We start from the raw sequence: 17,500 nt of genomic DNA, 5'->3' as shown, positions 1-17,500 counted from the left end.
CAGGTGGGGGGGGATGCCCACTGGCATGGAGGTGGCTGGACTGGGGAGGTGATGGCTTGGAAGGGGTGGGCGGGGGCTGAGCCCTGGGCGAGGTGGGGTCCAGGGGCCCAAGAGCAGCCAGGTGGTGGGGGGAGGGGCTGGGTGGGTTGGCGAGAGTGGGGTTCACGGGGGCAGAGTGTGGGTGCCGCCATCTCAGAACGGCAGTGAAACAGACTGGGCTCGTCCCAGGACTGAGTCCCTCGCGTCTCCAAGGCTGGGCGGGGAGGGCCGGGGGCAGCAGGAGGAGGGGGTGCACGCTGCCAGGGACCACCTGTCAGGATGCGGCCGGCAAAGGGCAGAGGAGGAGGCTCCAGAGCCGGGGGACGCCTGCTCAGGAGGCAGGTGACGCCCCCGCAGGAAGGGCGAGATGGGCAGGAGTGGGCACCGGCCCCTGCCGGCCACCTTGTCCAGTAGCATCGCCGCTGGCCCTTTATGGTTTGAGCTGCCTCGAGGGCTGACATGAAGCCGTCACAGGACAGTAAACGTCCCTCCCAAATCTCCCCCCCCCACCCCTGCGCATGCGCACATACACACACGCATGCGTGCATCTCCCCCTGTGGGCACACGCGCTCCCGCACATTCACACGCGCTGCGCTGCTCCCGGGTTTGGGAGGTGAGTTAACGGGAAACGCGACATATGAGCCGCACGACCGCCGAGCAGGTCTCGGGAGTTGAAGGAGAATGCGGGTCCCCTTTTGTCCATTAATTTAAAATTACAGTATCTTCAAAGACGGAAGGACGGGTAGTAATAACATGGAGCTGAAATGAACAGGTGCGAGGAAACATAGCGTGGGAAACAAAAGGAGAAATAAAGTCGGTGAGGCAGGCTCAGTAATTACGGGCCCAACTTCAGACAGGCCGTGGGATCCGAGGGAGAGAAGCCACCCAGGGGCTCGGGGGAGAATAAAAACGGAAAAAGCGTTGCATCCTCATGAGGGGCTCCAAGAAGAAACAGGAAGTCAATGGAGGGGGCAGAATGTTGAAATAAGTACTTTTTAAAGATTTGAGAATTAGAGGAGGATTTAAGATCCCAGATGGAAAGTCGCAGAGGGCGAAATGGGACTGACTTTTAAAACATACCCTTAGACTCACTGATGCAAAAAAACAAAGACAGTGGGGAAATTCTTTAAACGCTTTTCTACAAAAAGACAAGAGTCACTCTACGTCAAAAGGTGGGGGGAAATGACCTCAGAATGTTGAAGGGAAAAGGCTCGAATTTTATGCCCAGCAGAATTATTACTGAAACGAACGGGGCGAAAATACATTCTGAGGCCCACAAAGTCTGAGAAGGCAGGTCACACGTCACACGGGATCCTCTTCGAAATCCGGTTGGTGGAGTTTTCTGCAGAAAGGGAAAGTAACCAGCACTTAGGCCCGATACACGGAAAATCCCAGGTAAGTAAAAACCCTAGTGACGTTCGCCATTCACGGAATCGTCAAGCCTTCCCCAGACCATCACATCGGTGGCAACCTAGACTAGATTCCAGGCTGTTCCAGAATCCCTGAGGGCAGCCGAGGTGCTTGCTTTCTTTGGAGGTGGGAGGCATGATGGAGACAGTTTTCACATCAACTTGTTAAGCTCTCGAAAAATACCAACACTCTTTTAAGTTAGGAGCAGCCGCCAGCAGGGAAAACAATGAACATATAACCTCCAAGATTAGCCAACTAGATCAAGTTTTTCTTCTACGTAGGGGGTAGAACACATGCAAACAGAAAAATAAGAGAGACGACCTAACCATATCCCAGTGTGGCAGAAATTACAACACAGAGCGGGGAGTTCAACTCTTCAAAAGATTGCATTAAAAGACGAGATACAGCTTTCTACTTCTAGCCATGATGGAGTAACCCATACTGGACCAAAAACCATTAAAAAGCACAGAAAATATATGAGGAAACTGTTTTTAGGCATTTTAATGTAGAAGGGTCAGTGTTTCAACAAATGGTGCTGAAACAACCCTCTCCCGAGTGTGTGAGGCCCCCAAGGTGTCAAAACATCACAAGACACAGAAAATGAAACACAGTCAACACTAAGAGAAAGAAGGAGGACACCCAGCGGGACCTGCACACAGCGGCTTGAGTCAGAATGACCGGACAGAGGCCAGCACAGGTGACGGAGACACAGACTTGCTTTAGTTTATTCGGACAGAAAAACACGACTCAGCAACTAACGACAAAACTGTTTATGGATGGAGACACAGCCATGGTGGGTGTTGACCGCACCACACCGGGTGGAAGAACAGGACAGAAAGGCTGAGAACGGGGGGGGTTCCACTCATACCAAGGTCAGGGACAGGCAGAGACCACCTCTGGTGAGGAAATTAGAGCCATAACTGCCACCGGGGCACAGGCTGGAAGGGGCTGGAGGGGGCTCTGGTGGATGGGGGCCTTGGGGTTGAATCTAGTAAAACTCACTGATCTGAGGGCTTAAGACCAGGCATTTTGTCATAGGTAAATTTCATGTCAATCAAAACAAACAAAACAAAAACCCTAGAGGCAAATACTCCAAAATAGTGGTCATGGTTAATTTGGTGGGAATGTGGGTGATCTATTCTGTGTGCGGATTTTCTGACTTGTGTTTGGGTCTCAAAAAACAGAAAAAGCGGAAACCAGAAAGGGGAAGCATCCCCACCCCTGGGGCTCCTGCGCTCTCCCGACCCAGAAAAGAGCATCTGCAGCTGGGCACCCCCAGGGCTCCCCACAGCTGCCCCATATCTGGCGCTGGATCCGCTTACGTAAGGAGGATTGAGGCGCTGACATCTGAGATCTGCGTCCCGGCTGCATCCTCGGGGGCCTGGCCCTCCCCCCTTCCGCCGCCCGGTCCTGGGTCCTGGTGAACACCCACCCGGGCTCTCCCCCAGCATCCTGGGATTGGTGCCCCAATGGCCCCAGGAGGCAGGTGCCGATCCGAGATGGGCAGATGGGGTCTGGATGTCCAGGGGGCCGTCCCGAGCTTCACAGGCGGGCGGGGTGGGCACCTCCCCCCACCACCTCAGGCAGGGCAGCCCCCGCATGGTGTGAGGTGGGGCTCCTGGGCTGGGGGGAGGCCCGTGGAGGGTCCCCTCCACCCCCTCGATGTTTCTCAGGGGCTCCACCCTCCAGAGGGTCTCCAAGTCGGCCAGATGGGCTCTCCTCGGGTCCCCCCAGGTCACCATGGCTACTGTGTCAGGGAAGTCCTACCTGTGTCTATGCCCCAGAGGGGTCCCTGGGCTGTGAGCAGAGGGGAACCCACGGGAGGTGTTGGGGAGCCCGACCTGGGTCCTGAACGTGGCTCCGGGTCCCTCACAAAGTACCAGGGCCCATGGGGGTCTGGGGGCATCACAGGCCCCTGTGAAGTGCTGGCCCGAGACCCCCGGCATCCCTGGAAGGCAGACATCTGGACTCCCTGGGGCTGAGGATCCCTCACCCGAGGGGGACCTGCCACTAGATTCTCCTCCGAGCAGGACCACGTCTCATCACTCCATCCCCAAGGCCCCTCAGGCACAAAATCTGGGTTTTCGTTAATTTACCCAGAACAGACCAAAATAAAATCCCTGCTTGGACCCTCCCCTGGCAAATGAGGTTCGAATGTTTGCTGACGCCTCTGGGGTCAGGGAGAGCAGGTCTGAGGACCCACGGGTGCCCCAGGCCCGGGTGGGAGAGGCAGCCAGGCCCGGCTCAGTGCCTGGGCCTCGGGGATCCCACGGGGACGAGGGGCTTTCGGGGCTGAGAGGGGCTGAGCGTGGCCGAGGGGCGTGGCCCTGGGACAGTCGGGGCGGCTGGGACATTCGCCGAGAGCGGTCAGACGTGCGTCCTGGCGGGAGGCCATCATGTCACCATGCTCCGGATACACCGCCCTGCAGATAGACAGGCGTTCACCAGCCGCCCGGGCAGGTCCCCAGGAGGCAGCTTCCAAGGCCGTCTCACAGCAGACAGATGACGGGGGGCAATCTGGTGAGTGGCGTGACCGCATGGAGCGCGGGGAGCCCCCTAGATCATGCCGGCCAGCCAGGGCGGCAGGAAGAGGCCCACCGTCCCCAGCAGGCAGACGAGGATGAACACCCAGAGGAAGATGCGGTCGATGACCATGGCCACGTACTTCCAGTCCTGCCTCACCTGCGGACAGACACACCCGGTCACGCGCGGCCGCACCCTCAGGCCTCACGCAGCGCCAGCCTTCTAGAAGCTCTGTTCCTATCCTTGCCCCAAGGTCACCAAGGTCACAGGCACACCTGTACTGGGGTGAGGGGTGGACAGGGGCCACAGAGAAACGGTTTGTGCAGCTGAAGTCTGGGCTCAGGAGCAGTGGGCTGCAGGGTCAGTGCCCTCTACGGGGGGTGGGCAGACAGCAGAGCCACTGCAGGGGACAGGGGCCAGCAGGGTGGCCCCCCGACTTCACCTGCCTGAGCTCCAAGAAGGTAGTGGTGCCTCTGGAGGAACGCCAGGGTCCGCGCTGTGTCACGGTGTAACGTGCTCTGGGTTTGCTAAAGCTGGCGGCGCCGTGGGGACCAGCCAGTACACCCCCATTTGCAGGTGGGCAAGTGAGGCCCAGGGAGGGGGCACCCACAGCCCCTTGGCTGTGCGGGGCAAGAGCCAGGAGCAACCTGAGTAACGGGGCCTGGCCTCCAACAAAAAGCCCAGGGCAGGCTCCACGGTGGACGGCGTCCCAAGAGTGACAGCTGAGTCCCAACTGCCCTCCACTCCTGCCCCTGCCGCGGGGCGGCACTCACGGCCGGCTGCCCACGTGGCTCGAGCCCCTCATGGGTCAGTGGGTCTCTCAGCTCTGTCCCTAAAGCCCCTTGAGGGTGAGGGTCACACGTGAAGGTGGGCACAGCCCTGAGCCGCGAGCAGGCTCTGAGCCGGGCAGCTGCCGGGGCAGAGGGCTCCACGGAAGGGCAAGGGGGGCACCCCGGGCTCGAAGTGGGAAACGCGCCGGGTGCACCACCCGCGGTCGCTCCCTTGGACCCGACGAGGAAGGTGGCTGCACCATCCCATCTGCGGGTGGGACCCCGAGGCCCAGGGCGGCGCAGGACGGGCCGTGGTTACAACGTCCACACTGGGCGAGCAGGTCCCGGCCTCCACCTGGTGCGACCCCAGGGCAAAGGCTCAGGGAGACCACAGGCGGGTCCTGGGTGGGCAGCTGCCAGCCCCTGAGTGACCAGAAAGGATGCGGCCCCCAGGCTCAGGCCAGCCAGACGCTAGCGGGTCTGATAGGCCCGGGCAAGGCGGGGTCATCACACCCCCGTTGTGGGGCCGTCAAGGGAAAGAAGGCTTTTCACTGCTGTTTTGTGCTCTGATTTTTAAAGTAATCAGAGGCGTCCTGATAGTTTTAAGCCAAAGCTGAAAGAGCCGTGTTTATTCTCAGGAAACCAGAGCAAATGGGGTCACTATAAGCGAGGCAGCGCCAGGACCCTCTGTTCCAGGAAGCAGCCCCGTGGCGCGCGCCTCCGCGCTGCCTTTCAAACCGCCCCTCCTCCCAGGATGAAATGCTCGCAGACAAAGCTGCCTCAGCCCCGATCCCAGGCTGGTTCCTGTGAAGTCGCTTTGCTCCCCAGAGCCCGGGGACGACGCCCGGAACCAGAACCAGGTCGCCACAGCCAGGCCCGCGACGCTGGTGGAGGGGTCTGGGGACGAGGGGCCGGCCCTGCGCTGAGGACCGTTGGGCCTCCGAGATCCTGGGGACACTTCAAAGGCGTCGGTCTCTGCTCAGCAGGCCCTCAAGCCCGCGCCAGAGCCAGAGCTCCTCTTGTCTCAAGAGCTGGCTGCAAGACGGAACCTTCCAGAAACCCCCAGGTGGCCTCACAGCCCCTTGGGATTCAGGGGGATGACTGGGAGACCGGCTCCCTGCTGGAGGTGGGGCCCAGCCACGGGACAGACGGTCCCCAGGGATCACGCATGTCCGGGAAACGACCACGGGCCATTCCCAAGGAAGCAAAGGGACCAGGAGGTTCCTGGAGCGAACGGCAGTGTCACACCCGCCCCCGGGTCCAGGGAGGGAACAGCAGTGTCACGCCCGCACCCGGGGTCCATGTCACGGGCAAGAAGAAGCTAACGCGGGGCAAGGTCACTGCGGCATAACCGATGCCCAGGTTGAGCAGCCGGTAATGACCAGGCCGACTGACCAGTGCCCTCCCCCTGCCCGCCTGTCTCTGCCCATGCCCTGAACTGGGGCTCGGCCGCCAGCCTGGACCCACCCTCACAAGCACCCACGACGTGGCCAGTGGAGCCTGAGCCTCGGGGAGCAGCCCCACTGCCGCCCCCCACCAACTCCACGGAGCCCTGAGTCTCGGCCATGTCTGAGCACCCGCCCTGCCCACCCGGACCCCAGGCGCCCTCTCCCCAGCTGGGCACAGGGGCGCCGGCCAGAGAGGCAGGGCTGTGTCCCAGGCCTGAATTCTCCTCTCCCCCCGCCAGGCCGCTGAGGCCACTCAGCCCCCTCCTCTCTCCTCTCAGCCCCTCTCACCCCAACCCCAGGGCCCTGACACCCCCCAGTCCTTCTCCGGGAGCCCTTGGCGGGGTGGGGGGCGCTCGAGGTCGGGGGAGGCGCTCACCAGCTACAGATGGTGCTGGCAGCCCCACCCCCGCCTGCAGGCTCCCTGCGCCCTGAAGCCCAAAGGGGGTGCCCGAGATCCACTCTGCTCTCCGCCAGCCACTCAGTCACCGCAGGGACCCCCGCTGGTCTCGGAGGCTTGGGGCAGAGGCAGCAGACGGCGGGGGGGGCCTCCAAGCTGAGCAGCCAGCTCTGGGGCCTGGTTTCTGGGTCTTTCACCGGCCACCCCCGCCTTCAGAGTGCACAGGGCAGCGGGGCCCATCTGACACGGCTGCGGCGGGGACTTACCGAGAAGTCCATGTCTTCCGCCTTCAGGTGGTCTGCAATGTACTGGACACCCTCAACCGCCCGCGCCAGAGCTGGCGACAGGGGCAGGGGTGGCGCTCCGGTGCCGGGGGCCTTGAGCGCGGCATTCGGTGCCTCCGCCTCCTTCCTGCACTTGCATTTGCAGGGGGAGGCCTGGTCTGGGGGCGGAAGCTCAGCCGAGGGGGCCGTGGTCAGCGAGGCAGGGGAGCCGTCCGCCGGGCGGTCGGCTGGGGAGGCGGCCTCTTCTCGGGGCACGCAGTACTGGATGCTCTGGGACCGGCACCTCACGCCACCCTCTGCCACTTCGCTGGGGCCGGACACGTGCTGGACGCTCAGGGACCGGGCCTTGGCGAGCCCTGGTGGGCGGCAGGGCCCGGGCGAGGGGCAGGGACTGGCCTTCTCGGCCTCTGAGGGCTGCAGAGCAGAGGCCTGGTCCGAGGGCGACGTGCAGGCCGGCTGGGGCTTGCCCGGCTGGTCCGGGCCGCAGGACGGGGTCGGGGTCGGGGACGGGGCGGGGCCCCTACTCCTGAGCTCGGGCTCCCCCCGGGGCTCCGGCCAGAAGTGCGGGGCCCCGGCCGCCTTGTGCACGGACTCGATGAGCCGCCGGCAGTTGTCCTTGACCACGGACGGCCGCTTCATGAAGAGCAGGCGCGGCACGACGTCCAGGAAGACGCGGCGGACCCAGGCGGGCATGGTGTGCGTGCGCGGGGAGCGGTGGTGCACGTTGAGCGTGAAGACGGCGATGATGATGGAGAGCGTGACGAAGATCATGGTGAAGAGCAGGTACTCGCCGATGAGCGGGATGACCAGCGAGGTGGACGGGATGATCTCGGTGATGAGCAGCAGGAAGACGGTGAGCGAGAGCAGCACGGAGATGCAGAGCGTGATCTTCTCGCCGCACTCGGAGGGCAGGTAGAAGACGAGCACCGTGAGGCAGGAGATGAGCAGGCAGGGGATGATGAGGTTGACGGTGTAGAAGAGCGGCAGGCGCCGGATGACGAAGGCGTACGTGATGTCCGGGTACACCTCCGCGCAGCACTCGTACTTGCGCGTGTTGTAGGTGCCCACGGCGTCCACGATGACCCACTCGCCGCTCTCCCAGAAGTCCAGCTGGTCCACGCGGCTGTGCATGCTCACCAGGTCGATCTTGGCCTTGTCATAGGTCCAGGACCCGAACTTCATGGTGCAGTTCTGCTGGTCGAAGGGGAAGAAGGTGACGTCGATGCTGCAGGAGCTCTTGTAGATGGCTGGGGGTGTCCACTGCACCCGCCCGTCGTGAAAGAGGTGGGCCTTGGTCAGGTGGGTGACGGCAAAGTCCCCGTCCGCGCTGGGTGGGAGAGACAGGTGGTGGGCGAGGTGCCCAGCACCCGCGGCCCGGAAGCTCTCTTCCCCCCGCCCGCCGTACGCGCCCCCACTTCGCAGTGGCCTCTCCCGGGAGGGGCAGCCCTGGGCTCATGGCTCGCCCGCCCGCCTCGCTGTCACCCCTACCCTGGGGGCGACGCTCCGTGGAGACCGTCTCAGCGGCCCACACCGCGCCTGACGCCCAAGCTTGATGGTGGTGACGACCGTGATTATTTGCGGCTGGAAAGGCCGTCCACGGCACATCGGGGGCCCCAGGCACACAGGTGGCCCCTGGGTAGCACGCAGAGCACCTCGTCCCCTGCGGTCACCCCAGACCTGGGCAGAAGCCGGACCTCTGGCCACCTTCTCCTGCTCCAGACCGGTGTTTTCTCCCCATTGACCCCCCCCCCCAGACTTAGAGGCAGGACCCCCCTTCCTGCACAGGTGAGGACTCCAAGGTCCAACGAGGCAAAGACCAGTCTGGGCCCACCCCGAGCAGGACGGGGACTCCAGCGTCACATCCCAGGCCCTCAGCCCTCCTGCCTCTCCCTCGGCCTTGGGGTGCCCTGTCCACAGACCGGGGCGGGTGACAGAGCGAGGGGCTTCTGTCCCAGCCCTTCTCCTCGTGGGCAGAGTGCCCAGCCTGCAGCCCTGGCCCTGGGCCTCCCAGACAGTGACGTCCACCTCGGTTTTCTCCACCAAAGGCACCCATGGTGGGATGGGGGGCACACTGACACCATGAGAGGTGAGGCAGCCGGCCGTGGGGACTCAGGGACACCTGCTCACGGCCCCCCGAGAGCCCTTCTTGCCCCCAGAGTCAGCCACTCTCTCCTCTGCAGCTGGAAGCATCCGGTCCCCAGTCTGGGTCCTGAGTGGGTGCCACCTGGGCCTCGGGGGCCCCTCTGGCGGCCTGTTTCCCCACAAGGCCTGAGCTGCCCACGCTGACTGTGCGTGGTGCCCACAGGCCTGAGCTGCCCACGCTGACCGTGCGTGGTGCCCACAGGCCTGAGCTGCCCACGCTGACCGTGCGTGGTGCCCACAGGCCTGGGCTGCCCACGCTGACCGTGCGTGGTGCCCACAGGCAGGTTGAGGCGGCAGCCGTTCCCCCAGCCCCTCCAGCAGCCCTGCCGCTTCGGCTCTGAAACGCTGATGGGAGACCTCGCCTCCTCCCCCCAGGACACCCCCCAGACAGCTGGCCCCAGGACTGAGGGGCACCGGACGCTAGTCACCAAGCCCGTGTCTTCACACTCGTGTGCTGAGGGCACGTCGGCCCCGGCCAGGTCCTCAGAGGGCCTAGGGCTCTGCACGTGGGACCCGGCGCCTAGCGCAGCGCCAGGAAGGAGCAGCTTTCCCCAGGGCACGCTGTCACTACCCGTCACCGCTGCACGAAGTCCCGCCCTTCCCCCCATAGCTGGCTCCTGTGCCCGAGGGACAAAGCACCACCCAACGGGGCTGTGCCCCCAGCAAGCCCAGGGGTGTGGACAGCGGGACCGCGTGACCATGCACACGGAGAAGAGGCGCCCGACCCGGCTGGTCCCGTTCCTGCTCCAGGCCGCAGACGCCCAACCACGTGAGACCCTCTGCCTGACAGGCCGACGCAGGGGAGCCCCCAGTGGGTGGCGTGGCCTCATGTGCACGCCCTCCAACCTTGAAGGGGTGCCCCAAAGCTATCAGAAAAGCACCCCCCCAACCCTGCCCCTCGCCCAGCAGCCTGTGCTGACCGCTCGGCCTCACTCAATGCACACGGCCCTGGCCGCCAGCTACCCGCTGCCCCTGGAAACAGGCCTCCTCAGTGGCCGTCCGGCCAGCATCAGCCACCAGCTCTGGGGTCTGTCCTCACCCACGCCCAGCCCCATCCAGAGAGGGCCTCGGTGCCGATCTCCATTCCCAAGAGAAGCTGGAGGTCCATCCCGCTACCTCCCATGGGTCTTGGTAAGGAGGCCAGAAAGAGAGGGGCCTTGGGTGGCGGCCCCACTCTCCCGGGCTGCCGTCCCCGGGGCTGTACGGCTCCCAGAGCAGTCCTGACGATGCTCCCCTGGGCGCCAGAGTTCTGACCCTGGTACCTATGTTCTGGATCAAAGAGCCACTCGGGCGTATTCCGTGCTAGGTCCCAGTGGGGCAGGGGGCTGGGGTGGCTGAGCGTGGACCCCGGGGGACCGGGCGGCTGGAGAGCTCCAGGGCGCAGGATAAGACCGGGCAGCTCGCAGAGGGAGAGCGGAGAGCCTGCCGCGCCTTCCGTCACCGCGCAGCCCCCCTTAATGCAGCCCCGAAAACCATCTCCTCCACGTGCGGCCGCTCGCCCGCTGCCGTTACTGGAATCACTTAAGCTGCAAGAGGAGCCCAATCGTTCATAATCAAATAGCAGCATTTTGTAGGTCAGGCCCAACCCTGGGGGCCCAGGAGGGCTTTTGTGCAGAAGCACTGGGGTCTTGGTGGGAGGGCAGGGGGCTGTGGGCAGATGGCTGGGACCAGAGGGGACCAAGTGCTTCCATTTGCTGTAGCTGTAAGTGCTGTGGAACTGCCGCCACCCAGGCCCGAGTCTGGATCTGCCAGTGTGGACTCAGCTCAGGGTGAGCTGGCCTGGCAATGACACAGCAGGGACACGGGGACGCGGGAGGGCACCAGGCTGCCTCGAGGTCAGGGACACCTCGAAGATCCCGGGAAAGGACAAGTTCAAGGACGCCAGCCCTCTGGAGCCCACCGTCGGCCACCGCCATGCCCATAACACCCTGGCCCCCCAGCACAGAAACACCCTCCAAGAGATCAGATTTCAGAGCCAGGGACACACGGCCCAGACAGAGGCTTTGTTTGCTTGCGTGTGATTAGCGGGGTTTGGGGAGACTGCGGGCACAGATGGAGGGGCAGGAGGAGGGCGGGGGTGGAGGCGGCGAGCCGGGATGGACAGGCCGTCCTGGGGCTTCCTCCCCTACACCTCCCGACCTTTGTTCCCGGACGCGGTCAGCTGCGTGTGCAGGGCCCACTGTTCCCGGACAGGGACTGACTCTGGAAAGGACTCCAGCCCGAGGGGGAGCAGCTGCAGGGCCTGCAGTCATCCAGGGAGGAGCTCAGACCCCTTCCCGGCCCGTGAGTGACCGAGGCCCCTGCCCCAGCCTGGGCGGGGACGGAGCCCCAGGCGCCACTGCTGCCCCCAGGACCCCGTCTCCTTGCCACTCTGCCCGCTGATGGGCCTGCCCCCCACACCCCAGGCCTCAACACCCTCCTTTACTCACTCTTCCTCCTTCCGAGCCTGCCCTCAGCCCAGACAAGCCGCCTGCCTCTTGCTCACACCGGCCTTGGAAGAGCGGCCTGGCCGGAGCACGGCTGGACCCGGGCACCTACCACCCTGCCAGCTAAGAACCCCGGGCTCACTTGTTGTACAGGACGATGTCCGGCCGCCAGATGAGCTCAGAGGGGATGCGGATGGAGGTCACGTTCTCGTAGTCAGCGGGGTCCCAGCGCAGCTTATAGTCATGCCACTCCTGGGGGAAGCGAGGGGGGGGCGGTGAGGGGGAGGGGCGGGGGCAGGGAGGGGCGGGGGGGCAGTGGGGGCTCCCTCCCACTCACCTGCTTCACCCACACGTTCGTCGTCATCATCTGGTTCTTCTCATCCTAGGGCACAAACGAGAAGAAGGCAGGTTGTGATGCCCTCGGGTTCAGGACACGTCTCTCTGGCCGAGACTCCTTACCCGAAAGGATGGGCCAGGGCTGAACGTGGGGAGTGGGTGACCTCAGGAGGGAGTGAGCGCCTTGTCCCTGGAGGCAGCCAAGCCCAGGATGGCAGGCCCGCAGGGGACTCAGGGCCAGAAGGAAAGTGAGGACAACGTTCAGCTGACTTCCCTGGTGGCCGGGCCCGGCCCCCCTCCAGCTACCGAAGGGTCTGCGGGAGAGGGAGACGGCGCCCCTTCCCAGGCGGCCGTGCTGGCCCTGCCCACCGGCATTGCTCCACCCCGGCTGGCGGGGCAGCGCCCTGCGGATGGGCTCCAGGTGATCTGGCACCTGCCCCTCCTGCTGCCCACTCACTGGCCAAACTGCCCCCCAGGGCCTGAGCCTCAGGACCTGCAGGTGAGGGGCTAAGACAGGTGAGGTGGGAGCAGGAGACCCGGCAGGCTCCTCTCCGGGTCACTGAGTGGGCACCTGTCCAGGTGAGAAGGGCCGGACCACACGCGCTGTGAGCTTCCTTCCGGCCTCTGCACCTCCCCAACTTCACAGCCCTCCCGGGTTCACGGATGGGCCGTCAGGTCCAGCACAGGCTGGAGGCCTCTGGAGAAGACCGCCAGGCTCCGTGCAGGGACATAGGGGTCCTCACACCCCACTCTGAACCAACCTCCAGGGACCACGGCCACCCCCAGCCCACTCAGAGGGCACCTGGGCTTGGGGGCTGGCTCCTTGCCCAAAGTTTGGGGCAGGGCACTCAGCAGCTGACGGGGGGTCCCCTCAGAGAGCAGGGAGCCCATGGGGACCAGAGAGGCAGGGGCTCTTTCCCTGGGGGAAGAGGGAGTGGACACGGGACACAGGGTGTGGGGAGCAGCGCCTGAACCAGCCTCCTCCCCCTTCCTGATGGCCCAAGCTTTGCCCCCACTTTCTGATGGCCCAAGCTTTGCCCCCACTTTCTGATAGCCCAAGCTTTGTCCCCACTTTCTGATGGCCCAAGCTTTGCCCCCACTTTCTGATGGCCCAAGCTTTGCCCCCATCTGCCCCAGACCAGGGACACACAGGCCGTTAGGACGACTGCTGAGGCCAAAGAAACCAAGGGTGGTCAAGCCAGCAAAGTGCCCAGGGCCGGGGGTGGGGGCTGGTGTCCCTGGGAGCCTCCCCTCCTGCTTCCCCCAGGGGACAAGCCCCTATCAGCCAGGCCACAGGAGGGGACCACATCTCCTGCGGCCCAGGCACTGCCCTTGGTCCTGCTCTCTCTCGGGGCCACCTGGGACAGGCTGCCAGAGGACACTGAGGATAAGTGTGACGTGAGTGGGGCCCAGACACCACGTCCAACGACCTCGACCTTGGCAGTGCAATCCTGCGGTGCGGTCCCCATCACCACGTCCCTGCCCTTCCCCCCTGGGGACAGCCTGCCGGGCTCTGCCCCATCCCCCGCCCCCAGGCTCAGAACAAGCTTCCAGGTGGCAGGGCCTGGCCTCCTCCCCTTCGTGCCAGCCGCCCCCCCCCAATGCAGCTGTCCCCCCAGGCACCCGTTTGAGGTGCCCTCTGTACATTCCGGCCCCTGCAACGTCAGCCCGGGGCCCAGAAGTGCCCAGGAATTCCCCAGCCTCCTCTGCAGGCGTGAACTCACACACACAAGCACTCTGCACCGGGGCACAGACCTGCAGCAAACACCCGAGCCCCACAAACAGTGGGGCAGGGAGGCGGCCCCTTCCACAAACGGCCAGCACCCAGGATAGGCAAGGACGTCGTATCAGCACACGCATGTGTGTAGGAGTGCCCTTGGCCAGCGTGGCTGCAGACAGCGGAGCCTGGGAGCCGCTCCTGTCCTGCCTGGTGCTGCCACGGGGCCTCGGGCGGGTCCCTCGCTGGTGTCTCGGAGCTGGTGTGCTACAGGCTGTCTCTCCTGGGCAAAGCGGGGAGAAGCGGCGATGGGGGGCGGATGCTGCGATGTGGCAGGGGGGTGGATGAGGCAGCCCCAGGAGCTCAGGTAGGGGGACAGGCCGCGGTGCAGCCGACCCAGAACACGAAGCCACAGCCACCACTGGGAACAGCCTTTGCAAATGCAGTGCGTCGGGACCCCTGCCATCCTGAGTTGCCTTCTGGCTGCGCCCCAGCCAGGAGTACTTTACAGGAAGCATTTAAGGCCTGGTTCCAGGAGGTCTGAGGGCACAGGCCAGGACAGGGGGACTGACCGGGTCTCTCTACTGATGGGGTCCAAGCACGGCCCTTTCTGTCCATGTGAATGTGGCTACCGCCCCTCCCACCTCCCAGAGCCCCTTGGATGTTGCCGGCTCAGCCCCAGATGGAGCTGTCACACTCATCCCATTTCACAGGTGAGAAAACCAGGGCCCTGAGGGTCACCCAACACACCTGGCATGAGCCAGGAACCAGGGCCTCCAGACTCCAAAACTGGCGGCTCCCCCCCTCACGGAGCCCACTTGGGGTTGGGGTCTCAGCAGGGGCGTGGGGTGGGCATTTGGAGAGATCTACAGCCTCCTGCAGCTGCACAAGTTCCAGCTCCCTCTGTGGAACCAGAGCTGGCTGGAGACCCCAGCCCAAACCCAGCCGGCCTTGGACCTCCTCGTGGCCAGCAAACCAGGCTCCCAGAGGCCCCCTCCCTGCCAGGCCAGAGCCCACCCTCCAAGGCCCTTGGGACCCTGCCCCAGGCTGTGCAGCTACCACCCAGTCAGACCCACAGGACGGGCTCCCACCCCAAATGGATGCCCCGGCCCCTCCAGAGCCGTGGCCACTCGGAGGCTGGACCCCCGGCCTCCTCCCAGCAGCTGCCTTGGTCCCCAACCAGGAAGGGAAACACATCTGAACCAGGTGGAGGTCAGGGTGCTGCCAGGGTGCCGCACGGCCTCACCCCATCCCACGCAGTAGCACGACTTACACAAAAGCCCTAAACTCTGCCATTGGCCCCACAGAGGTACTTCCTGCTCTCTGCCTCTGAAGATGACAGCCCGGACCCCCTGCTGCAAATCTGGCCCTTTGAGCTTCTCTACATGGAAAGGGAGGAAAGGGCGGAAAGGGCGGGGCTTGGGGGTGTCGCACAGAACCTGCCTTGCCTCCCGGCTTGCTTAGGCGTGTGTGCTGGGCTAAGGCAGGACTGGGGCACACTCCATGTGCAGCTCTGATGCAGCCCTCCCAGCTCATCCAGCCCCCCTGCCCCCGCCAGCCCCGGGGCCCCCTCCAGGCCAGCCCCTCCCAGACACGGGTGCTCCCTTCAGGTCACTGCCCCCCCACCCCCCCATCACCTACCACGTCAATGAGCTGTGCGATAGACAGGCCGAAGTGGACGAGAACTACATCCGAGATGTTGGCCACGGGCCGGGACCACTTGTTGTAGCCAGAGAAGAGTTTCTTCAGCAGCCGTTCCTCCGCGTGGGCCCGGGTCTCCACGTGACTGCTCACTGCGGGGACCAGCAGGCGCGCGGCTCAGGGGCAGGGGATGCTGGCCGTCCAGGATGCCCCCTTGGGCCTCCTGCCAGGCCGTGCTCAGCACCTGGGCTCCCTTCCAGCTTCTCACAGCACGTCCCTCCTACCTCAGGGCCTTTGCACGTGCTGTTCTATTTCCAGCTGCAGTTTCTCCCCTACCTCCTGGGTCTGTAAGGGGGTCTGTAACTTCCTCAGGGAAGCCTTCCTAGCATGGTGCCCCTCACCATGAAAGTAGATAACTGGTATGATAAGTGCTGATTTGGAAGCGTCCCCGTCAGACCGTGACTGGGGGAGGGAGGGACTGTATCTCTAGCTACTAGCAGAGTCCTGAGAACCTTGCCTCAAAGTACAAGGTGGGGGTAACCACAGGACAGGAGGGGGCAGAGGGCAGCGGGAGCATACCCGGGAAGGGAGATGGAGAGAGGAGAGTGAGGGTGCATCCACCGAGAGCCTGTTTCCTTCGGCTGTGGCATCCGCAAGCAATCACCCAAGAAAACTACGTGCTTTGACGTGTAAGGGGTACTTTAAGTGCAAACCCCGACGATGAACCTGGCACCCTGTGTTCTTGGACGGACACACAGCCTGCCCTCGATGACCAGGTCTGGAGTGAGGCTGGGGAGGGGACCCCTCATTCAGCTCTGCCCATCGGCTAATCTGTGGTCTGAGGGCTTCCCTGCCACTCCTGGGCGACTTCGCTGGGACCACTGCATGGGGGGAGGGGCGGGGGTTTGAGGAGGGGGACGGGAGACCCCTGCTGCTCTGCTCCTCTCAGCTCGGTCCTGCTCCCCTGTGAGTCACGGATGGACATTACGAGGGCATTCACAAGTACCCCCGGGATCAGTCCTAGACGCCCAGGACCCTTCACTCCCAGCCCAGAGCCCCAGCCCGGGCCCTCTGACAGCAAGGTGTAGCCCCCTCCTCACTGGGGAGGCCAGAGAATTACACTCCACTCACCCCTGAAATAGCAAGGTGGCTTCCCAGGGAACGGGGAGCGGGGGGGCTAGAACTTCCCCTGTCCCAGTGGGCCTGGGGGAGCAGAAGAGGTTTGGGTGGGGCCCTGCCAAGGGCAGAGGCCACCCCTCTGATTCCCCAAACCCCGGTGCAGGGGGGAGGTGGGCAGGCACCATGCAGTCTGCAAGGAAATTTGGCACAATGGATAAATGGGGGTGGGGGAGGGGGGAGATGGACCGCGCCTCTCTCCATGCAAGTTGGAGCTTCTGGGTCCAGCTCTTGAAACAGCATTCCCCTCACCCACCCAAACCCTGCCTGCCTCAGCCCTCGCCGAAGGACAGCCTTTTGCGTCTGGAGTGGGGGGTGGGGGTTGCCTCCGCGGCTGCCCCGTTGCGCGCACCCGCGGCTTGGGATCGCTCCCTTCCTCTGGCTCCGGAGGTCCGAGGCCGCCCTGAACCGGGCGAAAGGGGGTCCTTCCAGCGCCCCGAAACTTACCAGGCAAGAAGCCGGCCCCCAGCAGCAGCAGCAGCGGCGGCAGCAGCGGCGGCGGCGGCGCCCCCGGGCCCCCGAGCTCCATGGCGCACCGAGCGGGCTCTAGATGCGGGCGGCTCCCGGACCCGCCGCGCCCCTGCTCCGAGCTCCGCGCGAGCCCAACTTCATGCCCCCCCGCGCCGCGCGGGCAGCTCCGTCCGCCGGGCCTGGTTCGGCGCTTCTCCCGCGGGGCTCGGCGGCGGTTACCGCGCCGGGAGCGCGGGGCTGTGGGCTCAGCGGCGCGGCCCCGCCCGGACCTGCCCGCCTCCAGCCGGCGAGGAGGAGGGGGAGGAGGGAAAGGAGGAGGGAGCGGGAAGGAGGGCGAGGATCGGAGGGGAGAAGGAGGGGGAACGGACCGCGAGCCGAGAGGGGGCGCGGAGGCTGCGCTCTGCCCGCGCAGGGCCAAAGTTTCCTTCGACCTCCTGGGGCTGGGGACGTGCCCGAGCCACGAGTGGGGGCCCGGTAGTCACTGCGTGCGTCTGGGGAATCCCTGCGCGGTCTGGTTCGCGGACCACGAGACACTGACCCCCTCCTCGTCCCCAGCCCAGCGCCTCCGACGCCTGCCCGGAGGGAGGACGCGCACCCAGGGTCTCCGGGCGCCAGGAGGGGAGCCCCGCACGGATCTGGTTAACTTCATCACCCCCGCCCCGCTCTGCAGTTTGGAAATCACAGGTCTTCCCCAACCAGGCGCTCAGGATAGAGTCCACC

The 17,500-nt window shown here is 64.6% G+C and overlaps 1 protein-coding gene across 2 annotated transcripts; it reads right to left on the bottom strand.

Annotated features, from left to right (window-relative positions):
- Positions 1–1,159: 1,159 nt before the first annotated feature.
- CHRNA4 (cholinergic receptor nicotinic alpha 4 subunit) lies at positions 1,160–16,970 on the bottom strand. 2 transcript variants are annotated; one of them, XR_005016331.1, is made up of 7 exons: positions 16,757–16,838; positions 15,134–15,285; positions 11,777–11,821; positions 11,582–11,691; positions 6,854–8,198; positions 2,772–4,131; positions 1,160–1,381 (listed from the first exon to the last, which is right to left on the bottom strand). XR_005016331.1 is itself a non-coding variant. In XM_036824190.1 (6 exons), exons 1-6 carry the CDS (start codon positions 16,836–16,838, stop codon positions 4,006–4,008), a joined length of 1,860 nt encoding a protein of 619 aa, XP_036680085.1. In that variant the 5' UTR covers positions 16,839–16,970; the 3' UTR covers positions 1,160–4,005. The 2 variants fall into 2 exon arrangements, 1 of the variants encoding a protein (XP_036680085.1); XM_036824190.1 differs by having other exon boundaries at positions 1,160–4,131; positions 16,757–16,970.
- Positions 16,971–17,500: the final 530 nt, after the last annotated feature.

This window comes from Balaenoptera musculus, chromosome 15 (genome assembly GCF_009873245.2).
Source record: "Balaenoptera musculus isolate JJ_BM4_2016_0621 chromosome 15, mBalMus1.pri.v3, whole genome shotgun sequence".
Taxonomy (NCBI): Eukaryota; Metazoa; Chordata; class Mammalia; order Artiodactyla; family Balaenopteridae; genus Balaenoptera; species Balaenoptera musculus.
The sequence above is the reverse complement of the archived record's forward strand: the minus strand, read 5'-3'. Positions and strand labels throughout refer to the sequence as shown.

What these genes read in the sequence shown, in the direction of transcription:
- CHRNA4 (XM_036824190.1), bottom strand. Translation starts at nt 16,838, where the DNA reads ATGGAGCTCGGGGGCCCGGGGGCGCCGCCGCCGCCGCTGCTGCCGCCG. An exon ending in GGGGGCCGGCTTCTTGCCTG is followed by an intron (nt 15,286 to 16,756) that starts GTAAGTTTCGGG and finishes TGGTCCCCGCAG; the next exon opens with TGAGCAGTCACGTGGAGACC. An exon ending in CGGAAGACATGGACTTCTCG is followed by an intron (nt 4,132 to 6,853) that starts GTAAGTCCCCGC and finishes GTCTGTCCGCAG; the next exon opens with GTGAGGCAGGACTGGAAGTA.